The sequence below is a fragment of the Bolinopsis microptera genome, chromosome 7, assembly GCF_026151205.1.
Source record: "Bolinopsis microptera isolate Bmic1 chromosome 7, MBARI_Bmic_1.0, whole genome shotgun sequence".
In the NCBI taxonomy this organism is placed as follows: Eukaryota; Metazoa; Ctenophora; class Tentaculata; order Lobata; family Bolinopsidae; genus Bolinopsis; species Bolinopsis microptera.
In genome coordinates, this window is record NC_087078.1 from 15,651,059 (window position 1) to 15,670,376 (window position 19,318).

At 39.3% G+C, this 19,318-nt stretch overlaps 3 protein-coding genes across 3 annotated transcripts in view; 1 reads left to right on the plus strand and 2 right to left on the minus strand.

Annotated features, from left to right (window-relative positions):
* LOC134818419 (kynurenine 3-monooxygenase-like) overlaps positions 1-19,318 on the plus strand; it is a 927,626-nt gene that overhangs the window by 554,596 nt on the left and 353,712 nt on the right. The window lies entirely within an intron of this gene.
* LOC134819040 (E3 ubiquitin-protein ligase MYCBP2-like) overlaps positions 1-19,318 on the minus strand; it is a 90,447-nt gene that overhangs the window by 22,644 nt on the left and 48,485 nt on the right. Inside the window, exons 42-46 of the mRNA XM_063828802.1 lie at positions 17,994-18,109; positions 17,746-17,874; positions 17,392-17,525; positions 17,107-17,253; positions 11,736-11,857 (exon numbers count right to left, since the gene is read on the minus strand). Of these exons, the coding sequence (XP_063684872.1) occupies positions 11,736-11,857; positions 17,107-17,253; positions 17,392-17,525; positions 17,746-17,874; positions 17,994-18,109 (648 nt within the window). The remainder of the gene's footprint in view (positions 1-11,735; positions 11,858-17,106; positions 17,254-17,391; positions 17,526-17,745; positions 17,875-17,993; positions 18,110-19,318) is intronic.
* LOC134818349 (L-tyrosine decarboxylase-like) lies at positions 3,022-6,371 on the minus strand. Its single transcript, XM_063827861.1, has one exon. The coding sequence runs from the start codon at positions 6,339-6,341 to the stop codon at positions 3,777-3,779; it is 2,565 nt and encodes an 854-aa protein (XP_063683931.1). The 5' UTR covers positions 6,342-6,371; the 3' UTR covers positions 3,022-3,776.

The window sequence follows — 19,318 nt, forward strand, 5'->3', positions numbered from 1 at the left end:
TGACTCAGATGTGGCGAAAAAAATGAACGAATAATTTCCAGCTAACAAAGTGTACATTTTATTTCTCTTCTGTAGTTGGGATCTTAACAATTGAAACCGCAAGACTTTAAATCAACGAAACATTTTTGATGCTCAACATCTACATCACTTCATTAGTCCCAGTAAATGCATTTGTTTGTAGTTGTGAAACAATTATATTGTATCTGTACTATTGCCATTTTTCTTTAACAGTTAAAATGGTGGTATCATTTTAGCTTTATTTAGTATTTCTGATTTTATGAGACCCGTGTTTGTTTTAAACATTCTGCTCCGAAGAGGATCGAAAGCTTTTTCAGTGGAGCCGCTCAGATATGGGCACCGTATTGTGTAAATTATTTAGTTATATCTTATACAATATCTTTGCTGCAGAGGAACGGGGTAGTAAACACTGTGTTTCGTTTCGACGTTCGAAAATGTTATTCCGGGTACTATTCTGGTTAGGAACTGACCGGTCTAGGGTTTTGGCTGATCGGATGTTTAGAAGAGAAAATTTCATGCTGCCGGATCTTGCCGGAAATTTGTAGCTTATCCCTTTTAACCTCTGTACTATAATGCTCCTTACCTCAGGTACTTACTTAATGCTTCATTACTGGATCTGGGACTATAGAGTTAATAAAAGTTATAATCCCTATAATAATAGTGGAGTGCTGCATTGTTTCTTTTAATTTTGGGATATAATACGATAATTTTCAGTTTTCGTTTTAATATGAAACAGTGTATAATTAAGTATGGTAAAATTGAGGAAGCATAGAAATCCAGATAGGTTAAAACAACAACCGCTTGATTGAGGTGAAATTTTCAATCGTCGCCTTAATTAAGTGATAATTTAGTTTCTTATAATAAGTTATGTCGAAAGTGAGCGAGCTATTCCATTTTCGCACTCGATCTAAATTTCTAAACGGCCCTTAATATTTTAATTGGCCCAGAGTTTTACGTAGTAAACTTTTACATCTCCCCAAAATCTGTAATTTTCACGAAGTTCATGCCGGAACGGCGTCAAACCACAAACTTTCTTTAATTTAGACTAAGGCAATTATACTTCATTATATGCTAGGTCGAATTTAACTTAAATTAATGATCGAGTAAAATCCTCTTCTGATCCTTTTTTTGTTGTTGTTGTCTAGTGTTTGCCAGTAATGACAAGGGCTTTGAAACCAATATACATATATAATATGTGTATAATAAATATATTTTTAACGCATTCAAATGAACCCAAACACTGAGTCAATAAACCTGATCCCTCGAACTTAAAACAAGTGTCACGTTATCCTGCAGGTCAGACCTGTATCGCAACAACCATTCAGCCGTGCTTGCTCGGTGCAGTTCCTTACCGCTTTACCCGGCAAACCGATACATGATTCTTAGTGCTGAAAATGTTCTCAAAACCCAACATGAAGCACCTTTAAATGCAGTAATAATAAGTTTTCCAGGAATAGATGAAGTAAGCATGTTGTCATATTTTGGCACGTAAAACATTAAAAAATGCAACACATGCTGGTGCTGATAACCACTGTGTGGTATGTGTTATGTTTCAATTTAAGTTTTCTGAATTCGCTATGTAGTGTTATTGTTTCGTTCTTGAGCTTTTCTGCTTAAGATTTCTAGATTTTTGCGTGTTGTATTTTCCTCCAATTTTTCGAACCTAGATGTTTTATATTTATCGCCATATTGTATTTTTAAAGAAAATGAGCATCTATCGATATCAGATCCATACATATTTTAAAAATAATCGTATTGGTTAATTTTGTCTAACTTGAACAAAATTAACCGATACGATTATTTTAAAACTTGGATTCCGAGTTCGGCAGAAATCACATCTCAACTGATCACTAATATAACGGTCATCTTACTGAAAGCTTCGTTTTAGAAAGCGCCTTCGTTTCGAAATTTTAAGAACGACGGTAATTTCTCTCCGGGGAGACAGAGGGGCGAGAAAGAACTTTCTCAATATAGACAGTTTAGATTTGAACTTGGAGCCGCAAGGCCAAGGGTGCTGGGTGATTTTCAAAATATTGAGTTTTTGAAGGGTTATTTTTATATAGGGTCGTTGTGACATTATGTGTATACTGTTTGAAACAATTTATTTTATCTGCAGGTATCATGAATAGCCAAGGGTACAACAAACTACCTGATCGAAGGACCAGAGTTATAATCGAGATACAAGAAGCTGAAATTAAGCATCTGGCAGAAGAAGAGTTGTGGAGGGAGGAAAAACAACTTGAGAAAAAGTTAAGGATAAACAGTACCACAATTGGTCCAACTGATGATATCGAACAAAACATAGTGGACTCATATCGGAAATTGTTCAAACTGTTCGATGAGGATGATAACGGTAGTATCAGCGTGGACGAACTCGGCCATATTTTCAGATTACATCTTGGAAAAGCTCTCTCTGAAGGCGATCTTAACAAAATCATAGAGCAAGTAGATGAAGACGGAAGTAATACTATTGACTTCAGTGAATTTCTAACTTTAATGGAATCTGAAACGTGGAAAGAAATAGAGAGAGGCGAGATCGTTGAAGCGTTTGCAGTATTTGATCGGAACAGAGATGGGTACATTGACACTGATGAGTTAAGTTTTGCTCTCTGCAATTACGGGGAGACGATGTCGAAGAAGGAGGTGGATGAGTTTGTGAATTTTATTGATCAAGACAATAATGGGGTGATAGACTTTGATGAATTTAAGGCTATGGTGAGTGCAGATGAAGATTTGGGAGGCTGCCGGCAACAATGATTGGTCTTGTCTCTTCGTGATCAATTCAGATTAATCTAAAATAAGCGTTGTAGATTGAGTTATTTTAAAGGACACCTTCTCGAGAAGAGTTTTGATAAACGATGTCAAGGACAGTGAGAATCTAAACCTCTTTTATTCTGGTAGACACTGATAACCGATAAACTCACGATTGGCCCTTGATATGCACTAATTTTGAAATGTTTTTACTATCTTCAGTTTCATGATGGAGAACTCAAACATGTAATATACATAATCCGAAAAAAAAGGAACATGCTGATTAATAAATTACATTAAGTGCTTCGAAAAATAGCTATTCAGTAAATTTTTCCTTTTAAATAATAAATAGTTATTCTTGTCTACAAACGATTAAATAAATGAGTCTCTATAAGTTCAGGTTAGTCCCCATTCAGATGCATGGCCAAGCTTTGGGGGAAGACATGATCTTATCAGTAAACACCGCTTCTTTGATATCAATGGAAGTGTGAATGGTAGCGTAGAGCTCCCCTTTGAAGGATATCTCGTATCGACTTTTCAGAAGGGGTTCACCGCCATCTTTCATAGCAGAACCATCTTTTCTTCCTACCTCCACCATCACTCCTAGCTCCAGCATGGTGTCCGTCAGAGAGTGAGGACGTCCAGAAAGTGTAACCACGTGTTGGAAATCAGGGAATTTGGAGATCACGTGTGACATTATGGTCCTGTTAGAATCACCGTAGATAAAGTACTTCTGCTTTTCCGGATAGGTCACTGTGGCTGACAGGTCCAAGCGTTGGTAACGGGGGATGTCAAGGACTTTCAGTACAATGTTGCCTCCTTTGCCATCATTAACGAGCTTGACTGTCATCTTTCTATCACCATGGAGGATATTGTAAAGGTTGCGAACTTCTTTGTTTGCGTCACCTGCTTCAAGGACGGTCTCGAACACGACTGAGTGTTTAGAACCGTTAGAATTCATGTAATTCCTCAACATTTCTTTATTCTCAGGAGAATCAGCCTCAACTTTAACAGAGACCTTGGTACTGATGTTCAGGAATATCAGTATCTGTGAGGTATTCGATGAAGATGGACTCGTCCTTGTCGTTTCTATTATACGATCCAGATAGAGTGAACTTGTGGGTGACGGCATTATCTTTTACACGACCCATACAGTTAAGAACAATCATACGGAACTGCTCCCTGATTGTAAAGATTGACTCATTCCATTGCCATGGATTCATGCAGGTGTTGATCAGCACGTTCATATCCTCATCGTCTTCAGCCAAACCTACCCTTTTTTTGAAATCCTTTAGTGCCTCTCCGTGCTTCTTTGCATCCAAACCAGAGTGTGTAATCATCAATGGTATACGACGAGCGTTAGTCCCAACAAACATCTTTGTCCCATCAGAAAGAGCAATTTGTTGCTTGTTTACGTCTTCAGCATCTTTGTTGTTCTTGAAGTTCATGGCATCAGAAAGGGCCCACTGTAGCTTGTTGGTTTCTTTAACATCTTTGTTGTTCTTGAAGTTTACCACAAAAGTATTGATAGTAGTATCGGGTCCACAGTCTTTAAGGAAGTGCTTCGCCTTTTGGTCATTGTAGATGTCTTCCATTGGTTTGTACGCAATGTGATCATTAATCAGTTGCTTGGAATTCTCCATGTTATATTCTTTGGGGAGTTGTTGTAGAGGAACACATACAAATGGATCATCTTCTCTAGCCATTGTCAACCACATGGAATAGAAAAGTTTTGCTGTAGCAGTACATTGGCCAAGGATTCTGCCGTAACCTCTGTTGCTCAATCCGATGACATTATGAGACATCCATATTCCAGCAGATGCTGCAACAGGCTTAGAACCCTCAATTCCATGGTGATCATCATGGTAATATTCTTGGTGATCATGGTGATAGCCATAGTGATCCTGGTGATCACGGTGATCGTGGTGATAGCCATCATGATCACCGTGAAAATCTTCACGATGGAAATGAGCTATGGGGTAGCGCATTTTCCCGTTGCGGTAGCATAGAGCCCCGCCTGGGTATGGACAAAAGCCAGACTTGTGAGGATCAACAGTAATTGAGTCAGCGAACTCAATATGTCTGAACTGATCGTGAACATAGTCACTCATTTCACAGTGTGGCACAAAGCCATCAAACTTGTGACTCTTATTGGACCGTTCATTATGTCGTTCATTTTGTCGTTCATTCTGTCGTTCACTAGACCATTTCTTGTTATGGACCTGGAATTTTGTTTCCTTCATCAGCATAGTCTTGAAGTAACCTCCCCAGACCCCATCAGCTAGAATAGCAAAGTTGAGTCCCTTCCCTTTGAATTCCTCCCTTAACTGGTAGATCTCCTTAATGGGATCTACTGCAGATTCTTCTGCAGAGCCCATGACGGCGATGACAGATAAAACTGGTGTTTCAGCTTTAAGGAACCCTTCGAGTTTTTCTCTTAGATGGTCGACGCTTTGCCGGAAGTTCACATCTAATTGTATTGGGATAAGGGCATCAGAGCCAAGACCAAGTAAATTTCCAGCTTTTGACCAAGAGTAGTGGTTATGTGCAGGGGCTGTGTAAACTGGGGCTTTCTCAAGACCATGCTTCTCGAAGAAGTCGAAGAAGCCTAAGCTCATGATTCCTTCTCGTTCAACAAGCTCGTGGAACTTTATGTCTTCAGTGGAGCCGTGAAATAAGCTCATGTTTTCATCCACACGCTTAACTAAGTCACAAATTTCATCAACGTCCACATTCAAGAGTTGCCAATTGGAGCAGTCTTTCAAAGCAGTTGCTTCTCTTTTGTCACTCTCTTTTCTGTAGACAAGCAAGGTGGTTTTTAATCCTTCATCTATTTGGGCTTGAGAGAGAAACGATAAAGGTCCATCTTTAGCGTCGGCATTTAGCAGAGCAGATTTAACAGCCATCGGAACAAACTTCATGTTCCTTGAGGCCCAGACTGCTTCAATGTTGGCAGCAGATCCTCCACTTGTCACATGACCCCAAGCAAAGGGCTCCTTCCTCTCTGGGAACACGTTGTATCCCAACATATCACACAATTGCTCACCAACCAGTTGTTCGTACTTGGGCGTGGATCGTACAGTTTGGTGACTGTAGTTTTGATCATAGTAGCGTTCGTACCTGTGTCTGTTTTTGTGGTCGTACTTTGTTGCGAAATCCTTGTTGTTCTGGTGACAGAGCATAGCTGTTATGTATCCTAAGAGACCTGGCATGGACATGTCCCAATTCATTTGACCTTGATAGCGAGGGGAGAAGAACGGGATGTTGCCCTCCATATCTGTTTGCATCTTCATAAGTTCTTCTTTCATGTCCTCAATTTCTTTACGGTATTCAGGCGAAGACTTCATCTCCTTGTTGATGTAGGCTGGATCAGAAGGACTGTTGTTGTATCTTTGCCTAATGTGTCCCTCAAAGATCTCCTGGAAAATGTCCATGAAGACGTCTTTATTCTCAGCTCTTGGCCCAAGAAACCATGCACTCAAGGCTTTCCATTGCTGTTCGTGTCTTTCTCCGAACTGTTCGTGCTTTCCTCCGAGAGGAGAAGAGAAGACTTGAGATCTGTCAACTGACATACTCTGAAAGGAATTTGAGGGTGATTTTACCTGAGGTTAAGTTTTTCTATGTGAAAAATAATATTATATTATAAAAACAGTTTATGACAACTGAATATGAATAAAATCATATTGGCGAGTCAAGCGACCTTAACTTTCAACATTGATTCAAGCACATAAATTGAAATTCGGGAGTATTCTTCTATGACAATTCATTAAAGATATCATAAATGTAACCACACGAATTTTTACTTAAGCAGGAAGAAACATGCTGAATAACACTTTTTGCTAAAGAAACGTTAGTAAGAGAAAAGGTCTAACTTATTAGTTGTCAGTTCTCTCAAATTACAGAAATAGCCCAATCGGTGAATCGGTGTCAAAGATAGTCTTTCTTAAAGTTCACGTATCATAATATGTGATTAAGCACTGGGAGAAGCAATAGAGCTGAAAATCACTGTCTCCTTGATGTTGGCAGTAGTATTGAAGGTAGCCTGCATTTCCCCCTTGAAAGCTATCTCGTAACGAGGTCTTTGCAGCGGCTGCTTGATCCCACCACCAACCTCAAGTGGAACTCCTTCAACTTCCTCTAGCTCAACCATCACTCCTAGCTCCAGCATAGTCTCCGTCAGTCTTACTGGACGTCCTGAAAGTCTTACTGTGTGTTGGAAATCCGGGAATTTAGAGATCACGTGTGACATTATGGTCCTGTTAGAATCCCCGTAAATATAGTACTTCTGCTTTTCCGGATAGGTCACTGTGGCTGACAGGTCCAAGCGTTGGTAACGAGGGATGTCAAGGACTTTGAACACGATAACACTGTTATCCTCATCATTAGCTAGCTTCACGTGAAGTCTTCTATCACCATGAAGGATCTTGTGCAGATTGGAAACTTGTACTTCGTCGTCCTTATCTGCATTTAGAGGGACAGTCTCAAATAGAACAGGAACACCTTTTGCAGCACATTTGTTGATGTAGTTGAACAGAGTCTTTTTCTCCGAATCAGAGATAGCTTCTACTTTGACAGAAACTTGGTACTGATGTTCAGGGATATCAGTACAAGTCATGTACTCAATGAAGATGGATTCATCCTTGCTGCTGTCTACACATGGTGCAGATAGATTGAACCTGTGGGTGACAGCGGCATCCTTAACACGGCCAATGCAGTTCAGAACTACCATACGGAACTGTTCTCTGATTGCAAAGATCGACTCATTTTTTTGCCATGGATTCATACAGGTGTTGATCACCACGTTCATATTTTCTTCATCTTCAGCCAAACCTGCCCTTTTTTTGAAATTTTTCAGTCCTTCTCCATGTTTCTTGGCATCCAAACCACATTGCATCATCATCACTGGTATACGACGAGCATCAGTTCCCACAAATTCGTTCATCGCGTTAGCTAGGGCTACCTGAAGTTTGTTGGCTTCTTTAACATCATTGCTGTTCTTGAAGTTAACCAAGAAAGTATTGATCGCGGTATCAGGTCCACAGTCTCGGAGGAAGTCCTTTGCCGCTTTGTCTTCATAGATCTTTACCGTGGGTTTAAATGCAATCTTTTCTTTGATGAGTTTCTTTGCACTCTCAAGGTCATAACCCGTTGGGAAAGGCTGTAACGGAACACACACAAATGGGTCATCTTCTCTGGCCATTGTTAGCCACATGGAATAGAAGAGTTTTGATGTTGCAGTGCATTGGCCAAGGATTCTGCCGTAACCATTTTTGCTCAGTCCAATGACATTATGAGACATCAAAATACCAGCGGAAGCAGCTCTGGGCTTTGACCCCTCAATTCCATGGTGACCATGGTGATCATAGTGACCATGGTGATCATGGTGATCATGGTGACCATGTTGATCATGGTGATCATGATGATCACCTTCAGGATGGAAATGAGCTATGGGGTAGCGCATTTTCCTGTTGCGATAGCAAAGAGCTCCACCTGGGTATGGACAAAAGCCAGAATTATGAGGATCAATTGTAATGGCGTCAGATAACTGGATATGCTCGTATTGCTTTTGCACATAAGGACTCAGCTCACCGTACTCTACATAGTTGTCCGATCTGCTCTTATTAGATCCTTTGCCTAGCTTTTCTCTCACAGGGTCTTTCTCTGCTCCCTCAATTAACATGGTTTTGAAATAGCCTCCCCACGCTGCATCAGAAAGGAGAGCGAAGTTTAGGCCCTTTACTTTGAATTCTTCCCTTAAATCGTACATTTCTTTGATGGGGTCCACGGCAGACTCCTTAGTTGAGCCCATAACAGCCACAACAGCTATGACAGGAATCTCACTGTCAAGCTTTTCCTGGAGTCTCGCTTTTAAGTCCGCGACATTTTGTCGGAAGTTTACATCCAATTGGATTGGGATAAGAGCGTTAGAGCCCAGATTCAGTAGAGTTCCAGCTTTTGACCAAGAGTAGTGGTAGTTAGCCGGGGCTGTGTAGACAGGTGACTGCTTCAGACCGTGCTTTTTCATGAAATTGAAAAGACCTAAGGTCATAACACCCTCTTGTTTAACAAACTCATGGAACTTGCTTTCTTCAGCACAGCCTTCAGTTAAACCCATTTTCTTTGTTACACTTTCAATTAAGTCACAAATTTCATCGATGTCTACGTTCAAGAGTTGCCAATTGGAGCAATCTTTCAAAGTAATTGCTTCCCTTTTGCTACTCTCCTTTTTGTAGACTAGCACGGTCATTTTCAATCCTTCATCTATTTGAGCTTGAGAGAGAAACGATAGAGGTCCGTCTTTAGGATCAGAATTGAGCAGATAAGCTCTCACAACTAGCGGCATGTACTTCATGTTCCTCGAGGCCCAGAGTGCTTCAATGTTGGCAAGATCCCCTCCGCTGGTAACGTGACCCCATGCAAGAGGCTGCTCCTTTTTCTCTGGAAATACGTTGTAACCCAACATATCACACAACTGCTCACCAACAGGACTAGCTGCGGGATCTATGTTGTTCTGATTGAAGAGAAGAGCCATCATGTGGCCCAACATAGCTGGCATGGAGATGTCCCAATTCATATGACCTTGATGCATATGACCATACGCTTGATTCATATGATTCATATGAGTATGACCTTGATGCATATGACCATATGATTGATTCATATGATTCCATTGACCTGATTCCAATGACCTAGATTCATACGACCTTGAGGGGAGAAGAATGGAAAACTGCCCTCCATATCTTGTTGCATCTTCAAGAGTTCTTCTCTCATGTGCTCAATTTCACTACGGTAAGCATGGGAATTCTTCATCTCCTCAGTAATGAAAGCTGGATCAGAAGGGAAGGAGTTGTCCCTCATTCGAACATGTCTCTCAAAGATGTCCTTGAACATCTCCATAAAAACCTCATTATTCTCAGCTCTAGGGCCAAGGAACCACGCACTCATGGCTTTCCATTGCTCATCGCAGTTCTCTCTGACAGGAGAGACTGAAGTACTGTCCACAGACATACCTTGGATGAATTACAATTAAAATTAAATTCTTGAAAATTTCATTTCCTATTTTGTTAGCAATAGCAGTTCTGAAATCGTAGATATTCCAGAATTCCTTCAATGGAAGTTTTTATCCTATTGGAATCTACCAAATCATAGTATGGAGGAGTTAGGTGAAGTTGATAATATTATACGAGAAATGTAGCCTGTTAGCCGATAGCTCATGTAAGCGTTAAAAGCATATTTAAAATCGCAAAATAACTGGGTTCGAATTCGGGCCCTTGCATATGTGTCGGTGAAAGTATAGAGTTATTACTAATAAATAGATGCAACTGAAAACGCGAAAGCTTATCAATACTTACGATTGACGTTGTAAATTTAAACATCCCATATCGAATCACCCAAACAGAGTTTAGGCAAAACCCCAAAGATTGGCAAGTCACTCGACAATATTGGAGCGGGGCATGATCATGTGACGATCAATTATGACTTCATCAAGACTCAAGAGGTTGGGGGTCGGAGTAAAAGACACTACGACAGAGGACACTACGACAGAGGACACTACGACAGAGGACACTACGACAGAGGACACTACGACAGAGGACACTACGACAGAGGACACTACGACAGAGGACATTACGACAGAGGACACTACGACAGAGGACACTACGAGGACACTGTGGTGGAGGACACTACGACAGAGGACACTACGACAGAGGACACTACGACAGAGGACACTACGAGGACACTGCGGTGGAGGAAACTACGACAGAGGACACTACGAGGACACTGCGGTGGAGGACACTACGACAGAGGACACTACGACAGAGGACACTACGAGGACACTGCGGTGGAGGACACAACGACAGAGGACACTACGACAGAGGACACTACGACAGAGGACACTGCGGTGGAGGACACTGCGGTGGAGGACACTACGAGGACACTGCGGTGGAGGACACTACGAGGACACTGCGGTGGAGGACACTACGAGGACACTGCGGTGGAGGACACTACGAGGACACTGCGGTGGAGGACACTACGAGGACACTGCGGTGGAGGACACTACGAGGACACTGCGGTGGAGGACACTACGTAGATACAGTGGAGGATAGTACTGCAGTGGACGGTAAGATGGAGGACACTATTTAAGCGTATAAGTTTATCGACCGAGCTCCTCCTGGAAATCAGGTCCCCCACGTGACTGTTGTTATTTTTATTTCAACAATGGATAGACAAGTACAACATTGTTTAATATAATAGCAATACATCTTTATTTCGCGCTGATAATACTATTATATTTGGATGAATACAAGTTGGCGTAAAAGCATCTGCATGTGGTTTGTAAAGAAACTGTTAGATAGCGTTACTCGAGCAGAGTGTTGGTTTCTCCTGGAAATGAGTTCTCCGACGCTACTGCTACTACTACATGTACTTTGACAATGGATAAATGAACATTTGAAATAAATTTATTATATGTATATAACGGATTTTAATTTATTTTATTTAATAAATGTAAAATTAGACATGAGTTACTTTAAAATGTGCCTCCTAAGTGCACGGCGGTCCAACACGTTTCATGTATAATGATACTTAGAATGTTTGACCATTTTCGATGAAAACTTTCCCTTTTGTCTTTTTTGAAACATCTAAAACAAATTTTTCCTACATTTGAAACAAATCAGATTTTTCGGTCAAAATTTGGCTATTAAGGGCCCTATGGAACTGCCTCCTTTCCACCATACCGGCACACCTCCAATTAAAATTAAGTTTGCAATTATGTATAATAGCGAGCCCAATTGCTCGGTTATCTTTATACTTTATAAAGGCGCATCACCAAAAAACACAAATTTTAAAATTTTATTTTCCACTAATTGTTCTGTCATATAATCAGTTTTAATGTTGTAGTTTTTGCGATACAAAAATCCAAAAGGTAATTTTAATTTAATCCCCCGTTAAGCACAATAAAAACTTACTTGGCAGGAACGGGGTCAGCTGATTTGCCGCTCGGATTAGGAGCACTAGAACTGGAACCGTGATCGAACACTACAGTCGGAGGGAAGGGCTCCTCTCCACTCGTTGTACGTAGGATGTAAACCTGGCGTGTGCGGTGTGTAAGTCATGGTGTGTAAGTCATGGTGTGTAAGTCATGGTGTGTAAGTCATGGTGTGTAAGTCATGGTGTGTAAGTCATGGTGTGTAAGTCATGGTGTGTAAGTCATGGTGTGTAAGTCATGGTGTGTAAGTCATGGTGTGTAAGTCATGGTGTGTAAGTCATGGTGTGTAAGTCATGGTGTGTAAGTCATGGTGTGTAAGTCATGGTGTGTAAGTCATGGTGTGTAAGTCATGGTGTGTGGATTAATTTCAGACGGTTAACAAGTTGGGGGGGGGGGGGGGGGGGGGGCAACCATATTAAAGTATATAATTAAAATGTAGGTTTTTCCCAATTTTGACCCGGGGATATACTTTAATATACTTTAATATACTTTAATATACCTATACTATCTCGATTCAAAATTTGGCCGCATAATTTCTTTAAAGGCCTATAATGATTGTATAGATTAGATTTACCTTTCATGTAAAGTTAGTCTATTCAAAGATATTGATACTTGACCAATTTATGGGCCAAAATATATCAAATTTGGTGCATATTCCCAAATATGGGCATATGGTTTTTGATTCATAACTTAGCCATTTTTGTCCAGTCTCGATGAAAATTCAAATACAAGTTCAGGGGACCACTAGCTTCAAGTAGAGCACCTTAAATCGGGTTTTTTGGGCATTTTTAGGTGGTTCTGCATAATTGGGCCAAAAAGGGACCAGATATGGGCGCGGCTGCCCTGCACGATTGGCGAATTTTTGGTGGAATATTCTATCTAGCTAGCTACAGACCGCTTATTTTTTAGATTTTCTTAATGGAGAGGCTGGGCCTGGATGGCCCACGAGAAGATAGAAAGATGAACTAAGACAACATGTGAGTAGTCGCTAATTGTCACACCGGTCTGGTCCAGATCCTCGGGTACAATTAGCTGCGTTTGGTGCGGTTTGCGAAATTGACAACAGTGGTGATATGCTGGTTGTCAAATATTTCATTGACTGAGAGGTCCTGGAAATATTGCCCTCTTATTTGGGCAATAGCCGGGCACTGTCCAATAAAGTGTTAAACAGTCTCCTCTTCGTCACCACACATAAGACAAGCACTGATGCTTGATTTGAAAATGAAGTGAAGGTGTTTGTGCAGGCCACAATGTCCCGTGATAAGGTGTACTGCAGTTCTGTCATTTTGTCTGTTGTTGCTAGGTGTAGTGTTAAGGTTTTTGATGATGTTGACGTGTTTGCAGCCGAGTGTCATTTTGGTGTGTCTGGAAGTAAAAATTGCTAAAATATTGATTATGACGTCGCGTGATGTGATGACTGATGTATATACTTGGGGACTATGAGGCATGATAACATTTGGTATTACACGCAATTGTCTTAAAATACCTTGTTGGTGGATTGAACATTTCATTTAAATCTTATAATTAGTGATTTGTTAGATGAATTTGCTTTAGTTTTTAAATTTATCTTTATTTTTAATTGATTTTATTGTTCGGGTTTTGTGCTTTTTAAAGGAATACATATATACATATAATGTTGACACTTAACATTAATAATTGCTGATAATTAAATTCTGTGTAACTTAGATTTTCCAGCTTAGACTTAAAGTTAAAGCTGTGTCCAACCGATTGTGTTTGACCATTTTGTTTTCTGACAACTTAAAAGCTCAAAAATCTATCATGCCCCACACAAACCGTTTTGAACGTCCTACGTACACTAAAAACCGCGATTCACCGTACAGTTTGCGGGAAAAGAAAATAGTAAATTGGGGTTTTGCTGTACCTTAGGGCCAATAAATTTGGTTACCATAATTTTGGTTACCATAATTTTAGTCAAAAAATTCGCAAATTTTTAGTCTACAACAATTTTAGTCACATTTTTCGACTTTTTGAGACCATTTTCAATTCCATACGGCGTATAGTTTATATCGATATGATCCTTCAGCCGTTTCAACAGAGCATGCATTGGGATGGATCGATTGAAATGTAATTTCCAAGAGGAGCTCTAACCATTTAAGTGCAATAGGACTTTGGTACGGTTTTGTGCAGTAGCAACAGTGATGTTTAGTTATTGACATTATATTAATCATAAAGCCCTATAAAGTTAGTCGCCGAAAAATGTAGTCTCATGAAGTTTGGTTTACAACAATTTTAGTCAAAAGTTTAACTAAATTTATGGTAGACTAAATTGGTCGTTCTTAAGGTACACAATGTTTTGGGATCTTAATTCTTACATTGTAAAGTTATAAATTTATAATATTGAATACTTCAATTTGGCTCATCACCAGCTCAACTATAGCCCCAGGGACCAGCTATCCTGCCCACCTTATTGTATAACCTTCAAGACGAGGATAATTCTATAGGTTAATAAATCTATATTCTATAATCTATAATTAGATGATTATTAATTGTTTAATTGTTACAGCTCATTATCAACCTACCTACCTATTGAACCTATTGAGTATTGAGAGGTTAAGAAGTGGGCATCTTCGCGGTCACCGTGCTATATGCAGACCACCTCATTGACTGTTTATTATTATTTGACTCTGGGTAACGCTCCTCCGACCTGTACTACCTCATTAATCCAGATCTTACTTATTGTCATACGGAGTGTTTTAGATTCCTTATCAACAGATAATTTGTCTACCTCTCTTTATCCTAATTAAGTAATTATGACCCAATTAGCTTAACCCACTCTGCAACTGTCGTGAGTGTAATTTATTATTTATTAATTTATTATGGTCCGGCCATCTATATTCTGACCGTCTAATCTTGTTATTATAACTGGGTTGATTTGTGAGCGATAACGCTGCTTATCTTTTTTACGCTGCTTCAACACATTTATCGGGTTACATGACCGATAAAAAGTACATCTATATAACGGTTTTAATAATATTACATGGCACATTTTAGGATTGAATTGAAATTGTTGTTAAAATGTTCATTGTTGATTGTAGCCATATATTTTAGATTTTCGGCTGCCGGACAGTTGCGCACAATCTAGGTCAAGCTACCATGGGAAGATTACGAATCAAAACCAATTAAAAACTGCTTGATCAGATACGACAGTTGCGCCCAATCAATCTTGAAATACCGTTTTGTGAGATTTAGATCATATGGAGATATAGAGATATAAACTTAGAGAAATTTATACTGGTAGAATATTATTTCTGTGTTATCTATACTAATAATCTCAATAAATATGTGTGTGCGTCTGTTTGTAATTTACGAATAATTAAATCAAGGAAAAGATAAGAGATATGGTATTGGGATGGATCGATTAAAAATGTAATTTCCAAGAGGACCTCTAACCCTTTAAGTGCAATAAGACTTAGGTACGGTTTTGTGCAGTAGGAACAGTGATGTCATTGACATTATATTAATTATAAAGCCCTATAAACAATGTAAGCTTAATAATATTCAATATTCATGTCATATGTGCCCTACTGAAATATTGGTCTCCTTTAATATTAGTCGCCGAAAAATTTAGTCTCATGAAATTTGGTTTACAACAATTTTAGTCAAAAGTTTGAATAAATTTATGGTAGACTAAATTTGTCGTTCTTAAGGTACGTGGTTTCGAGAAAAACGTAATCATCAGGAACCTGTTCAAAGCGTGACGTCATGGTCGGTATTGCGAAATCCTTATTAGAGGCCATTCTATTTCTACTGCGTGGGGTGGACTATTAAGTTTCTATAAAGGAGGTGGTTGGCAGAACCACCTGTATTTAATTGCTATTGTTAGAATAGTATTCTACCTATTCACAAACTTTTTAATGTCATTTTATTTAAATATCACTAGGATTTTAGCTTTAAATGATAATCTACAAGCACTTACCTGGGAACTCCAGGCTATAATGTTCATGAACATTTAATAAAGATTCAGCCGAATGACAGGCTGAGCGCGGCCCCGTAAACAAGCACCTGCTCAAATTGCCTTTTAAATTCGATCATTAAATCGATTCAATAAATTCTCTCATAACAGTAGAATAGGCATTAGTGCCATAATATATTTCATTTTGTTGCCATCACAAATATACATATACTAATACAGTAACAAGTAGTATATTTCAAATTATTTGCAGCGTAATTTTTCTTTGCCAATTATACATAGTGTACATAAGGTAAGTTTCTGTGCAATTCGAAATTGCATCGATTAATATTTTATTTTTTATTTAGGGGTCGTTCACATATTACGTAATCAGCAGAGGGAGGAGGGGGTTTAGTTCCCAAGTTTAGTTCCCAAATGATTACGGGGGGGGGGGGGGGGGGGGGGGATTTGGTTGTTGATTACGTAATCAAAGTTTTCTTTTTTACCCTCTAGAATAATAACTTTGACAAATTGATAAATTTGACAATATTTTAATTCAAATTCCACTCAATTTCACTCTGATCACTCTGATAGTGATAAAATTTAGGAATGGATTGGGTATCCGGCTGCTAAAGTTAGTAGTTTGGAAGGTGCTTGGCCGGATATCATAACAATGATTTCGGCTCATAATGATCAGGTAGCATGAAACGTAGAGAAAAGTGTTTTTCAGGGAAAAAAGTCAAAAAAGGGGGGGGGGGGGGGGGGGTCAGGTCATGATTACGTAATTTTGCTGTCAGGATTTAGTTATGACATGGTTATGACATGGTTATGACATGGTGATTACATGGTTAAATTGTGACATGATCATGCTGTCGGGATTCTAGTCTATGATCTAATGTTAAAGTCTCATACAAAAATATTGAAATTTAATCATTTTCGGGGCAAAAAGCTATCACATTTTGTTTGTGTTTCCAAATATGGGCAAATAGATTTGGCTCATAACACGGCCATTTTTTTCCAAACTGGATGTAAATTTGTTATGAATTTAGGGGACTAACAAATGGCTTATCTTGTAAATCTTGACGAAGAATATAAATCTACTAATTGTAGGTATATTAAAGTATATTAAAATGTAGGTTTTTTTCGGATTTTGACCCAGGGATATACTTTAATATACTTTAATATGGTTGCCCCCCCCCCCCAACAAGTTGTCCATTACAGTGGTCAGGGTTTCAGCTAGCCTATAGCTTGCTTTAGTCTCCCATAAAAGAAGCCAAGTTCGCGGCTAACTTAAATACAGCTCACTATAATAGCGTTCCATTACTAATTAAGCCAATAGAAATGTGCAACCCCAGAAAAATAGATTTGCTGTACAATTCAAATACTACGAATTTAACCAATAATAAGGCTATCTTAAATTCGCACAAACAGATTTCATTACCTGGCTAGGATCAGAGTTGCTGGCGGGACTAAGGAAGATGTTGAAGGGAGAGGAGATAAGAGTGTATGCAGAGGGACACTTCACACTGCAGTAGGTCTCCAGTGAGCGCTCTGACAACGTCCCCCACAGTCCCTCACTATTCTGCACCTGCATAGAGAATAGTGTGTTGTTAAAGGTGCCTTCAACTGAAATAATATGCGAAATGTTGTAATCTGTTCGAAGCAAACCACATAAAACAACTAGAACTGTCCAGGCCATCCTGATTATCTTATATCTATAACTTACAGTGCGAGTAATACGGAGGGTTTGTCCGGTAGCCACCATGCCGAGTGGAGCGGCACTGGAAGACATGGCACCTCGGATCGTGTGTCCGGCGGCACCACACTTCACCACCTCGTACTCAAGTGTTGTGTTCTTTTCTGTTACAATTTGAGCGCGGTGAAACAGAATTTACGGATATATTCGCTTGACGTCATTAATCGAGAATATTTCCACAAGTCTAAACGTAAATGATAAAGCTCATGTTAACAATTTATAAGACATTAAATATTCTAGGTCTAAAAGTTGACCTATTAGTACTTTAAAAATTCCACAATCATTTTATTGAGTCAATTAAATTCTTTCGAATAATTTTCCAACCTGCCACGTTTGACTCTGAGTCGGTGGCGTGTTTCCTCTTCTTTTTGTAATCCTCAAGGAGCTGCTCTGATTTCTTGGTTTTTATCATGGGTTTTGTTCTCTCAACTACATGCGTCTTCGCAGGGGATCCTGATGACCGAGAACGGGGAGATAAAATAAGTATACTTACAATATCAAATATCAATACATTCAATACATCCTATTACATTAAACGTGTCACGAGAATTGACGGAATTCACTGAAATTACCTATCGGTGAACCGTCAATAAACACTGTCATCTCGTAGGTTCCAGGTTGTACAGGTTTCCAGGTTATACTGTAGAACCCGTTATTGTACGACTTAGCATCTATCAGTGTCGGTAACCTGTAAAAAGACTTTGAAATTAAGATGATTTAATTTAAGTTTCACTTTCTAATAGAGGGTCTGAAAATATTCCCGTCTATTATATAACTTCCACCCCGGGGTCTAAGAATTGGAATAGCTCAAGGGACCCATCAGAAATAAATTTGGCTTGGGTATAAATTTTGGCTATGGTGCAGTTTTGCGCGATTGACCACACTCTTTTTTAGCGCCTTCGCGACTTTTAAATCAAAATAACCCCGCTTCTAATTAGAGTTAGGAACTCAACTTGGCCTTAAACGTGTGCAGAAATATCACATTTAGGGGGGCCGGGGTAGAGCATAATTTCAAAGTCCTTAGACATCAGGTTGTCGAGTTATGTGGCCACACCTTTTTTCGCTCTCGCGAGTTGCAATTTGCACACAAAATACAAGATATCTCGGCTTCTGATTGAGCCAGGTGCTCGTCTTAGGCATTAAAATGTTCAGAATCATCATATTGAGTAGGGTAGAGCATCGTTTCAAAGTCCTCAGACGTCAGGTAGTTGAGTTATTAAGCAAAAACTTATTTTTTACGCTCTCGCGAGTAGCGATTGCAGCGCTTTAAATCAAAATTACTTAGCTTCTGATTGAAATTAGGAGCTAAACTCGGGCAGCAAAATGTTCAGGATTATCATATTGAGTGTGGTAGAGCATAATTTCAAAGTCCTCAGACATCAGGTTGTTGAGTTATTAGGCCACACCCTATTCTTAAGCCATTGCAACTTGCAAGTAGCGATCGACGCATTTAATACAAGATATCTCGGCTTCTGATTGGAGTAAGGAGCTAAACTTGGGCATGAAAGTGTTCAGAATCATCACATTAAGTGGAGTAGAGCATAGTTTCATAGTCCTCAGACATCAGGTTGTTGAGGTTTTAGGCCAAAACCTATTTTTACGCTCTCGCGAGTAGCGGTTACAGCGCTTAAAATCAAAATAACTCGGCTTCTGATTAGAGTTAGGAGCTAAACTCTGGAAGCAAAATGTTCAAAATTATCTCATTGAGTGGGGTAGAGCATATAATTTTAAAGTTTTCAGACAATCGGTTTATTCATTTATTAGGCCAAAGTCCAAACCCTATTTTTACGCTCTCGCGAGTAACGACTACATTTCTTAAAATTAGTATAACTCGGCTTCTGATTGAAGTTCGAAGCTAAACTTGGGTATAAAGATTAAAGGTGTTCAGAATTATCAC